This window comes from Fulmarus glacialis, unplaced genomic scaffold, assembly GCF_000690835.1.
Source record: "Fulmarus glacialis isolate BGI_N327 unplaced genomic scaffold, ASM69083v1 scaffold22246, whole genome shotgun sequence".
In the NCBI taxonomy this organism is placed as follows: domain Eukaryota; kingdom Metazoa; phylum Chordata; class Aves; order Procellariiformes; family Procellariidae; genus Fulmarus; species Fulmarus glacialis.
Genome location: NW_009219153.1, coordinates 77,067 through 79,275, shown reverse-complemented (window position 1 = coordinate 79,275; position 2,209 = coordinate 77,067). Strand labels below are relative to the sequence as shown.

At 39.6% G+C, this 2,209-nt stretch overlaps 1 protein-coding gene across 1 annotated transcript in view; it reads left to right on the top strand.

The window, feature by feature from the left end:
* The window catches only part of LOC104078588 (DNA helicase MCM9-like), a 13,345-nt gene extending 12,931 nt beyond the window's left edge, over positions 1-414 (top strand). Inside the window, 1 exon segment of the mRNA XM_009580273.1 lies at positions 1-414. This exon segment is cut by the window's left edge and continues 18 nt beyond it. Coding sequence (XP_009578568.1) covers positions 1-414 — 414 coding nt within the window.
* Positions 415-2,209: the final 1,795 nt, after the last annotated feature.

The following is a 2,209-nucleotide window of genomic DNA, read 5'->3' as shown; positions in this document are numbered from 1 at the left end:
GTAGTGAAAGAGATCGGAGGATGTGCAACAATACGCTCTGATGTCAGTTTAGATGCCATGTCATCTCCACCCACTGAAAAGAAAAGGGAGGGGGAGGAGAAGCTTGGTGGCCCAAGCACAGGGAAGGTGCGCTCCAGCACATTAGCCAAACTGTCGACATTCTCCTTTGCATCACGTCCTGAGTCAAAATTGGAAACTTCACCTACCATTAAGATTGACACTAACAAGGAAAGCCATAGCCCATTGCTGAAGGTGCACGTGAGCAATCCTAGCAGAAGGAAGAGTTTTGCATTGGGAAATGCTAGCAAAGCCAATGTGGTCGGACAGAAATCTCTCTTCTCAATAGCAGAGCTAGATGATGCTACATTAGATTTTGATTGGGATGAAGAGGTTAGGAAAAATCCAAGCACGTAACATGTATATCCTCCAAATTACTTAACATACAGTTCTTCTGAATCTCCATCCTTCTATCAATTGTATCCGTAGTTTACAAAGCATTTAAAAATAATCATCCTGGTCCTCTGTTGATACCAATGAACATACTTTCTTTAAGTGCCGTATACTTTACCTCATCTAAGGACTGCATATACTTGCAGGCCTTATGTGGCTTTTAGCTTTCTAAACTCTTCCCAAGACTACTTATATCAGTTGACTGTTTTGATTGACCTGATATAACCTGAAGACATTTATGGCTATGTTCATATATCCAGAGTATAGTGAATCTTGCAGAAGAGCAGGCTTAATTGACTCTTATCCTTTATTTCATGTAACGGTTAGAATTATTCGTGATTCAGATTGTCCTTCCAAATGATTATGCCGCTTTAGAAAAATTATGATGCTAAAGCTATGTCATTGTATTTTGTTCATCTATATATGCTGTTTGTCTCAGCGTAGTTAGCAATATTGTGATTTATCATCATGCTGCGGTAAGTATTTCTGTATTACCAGTATCATGACAATTTTGCTGCACCTCTGGTTGCTGTGCTCCTTGTCACACTGCTGATGTTGAAGACATGGATCAAGAGCTTTTTGTTTCTGTTTTTTTTTTAATTTCCATTTTAAATACATTGGTTCAGGTATCTGTGTCTGTATTCTGGGTCATTTTATCAAAACCCAACTCTCTAATAAACATACAGTTCTTCACTGCAGAGAGAACAATTTCAGGTGATTGAATGGGCGTCCTCAGTAACCAGTGTAACTTTAATGCAGGCATTAAGCCCTGGTGTATAAGCTACACTTCAAACCTAGCAGCATGGTGAAGAGCTACCCTAGTGTATCTTGGTTCTGACTCAGATAATGTTTACTTGACTATTTTAATTGTGATTAGAGTTTTACTGCATCTGATATGCAGTTCATCTTCTGTAGCTGCATCCTATGTCATTCATTTGTCTAATGGGAAATTAATCTACTAATGCATTACATGTTTACTGAGAAAGGTAAGCCTTAAACTTATTTCAATGACTTGCATGGTATGCTTCTTCTGTCTTTCAATTCTCCACAGAATATTCTTGTTATTACCTGCAAGGTAAACAGAGAATGGATTGCTTGCTTACAGCACAGTAAATCCTTTGAGAGGTTTGCTAGCACAAAGAAGATCTGATTCTCTCTTGATTTGCTTAAATTTAGAAATAGCTCTCTTGAAACCAGGTGAGTTAAAATACTGTAAAATTTCAGAGAATGAGGGAGTGTGAGGCCCAAGTACTTCAGTGTGATACAGTGAAATCATGAGAACAGTAATTATAGTAGTTGGCTTGCTGTTAAGATTTTGGGAAAATGACAGAAACATTACTGTCCAGACTGATTGTATGGTAGTTCCTCCACTGGAAACATGACATCAATCAAAAGAAGTGGAATTTATCCACCTCCCTCCCAGAGCACAGAGCCATCTCTTCCTGTTCCTTCTCACAAAGGCCTATGCCAGGGTGAGAGTGACCTGCATGCATGATCCTACTGCCTGTGAAAATCAGAAGTTTCCTACAGGATGCTGTGTCTACACTGAAACTGGAGAAGGGTCTAGAATCCTGGAGCTATTAACATTTATGATGATCTTCCTACTTGCATTTTCACAGGCCAGCTAAAGGCATAGTTTTTCATCGCCACTGGAGCTGCATCAGCCCCTTGCATGGTGGTGTCATTTACAGTCAAAAATTCTTGCTAGCTGTTTCGTTTGATGGATGTTACTAGCTGGCCAGTGCAAAGCCAGAACATG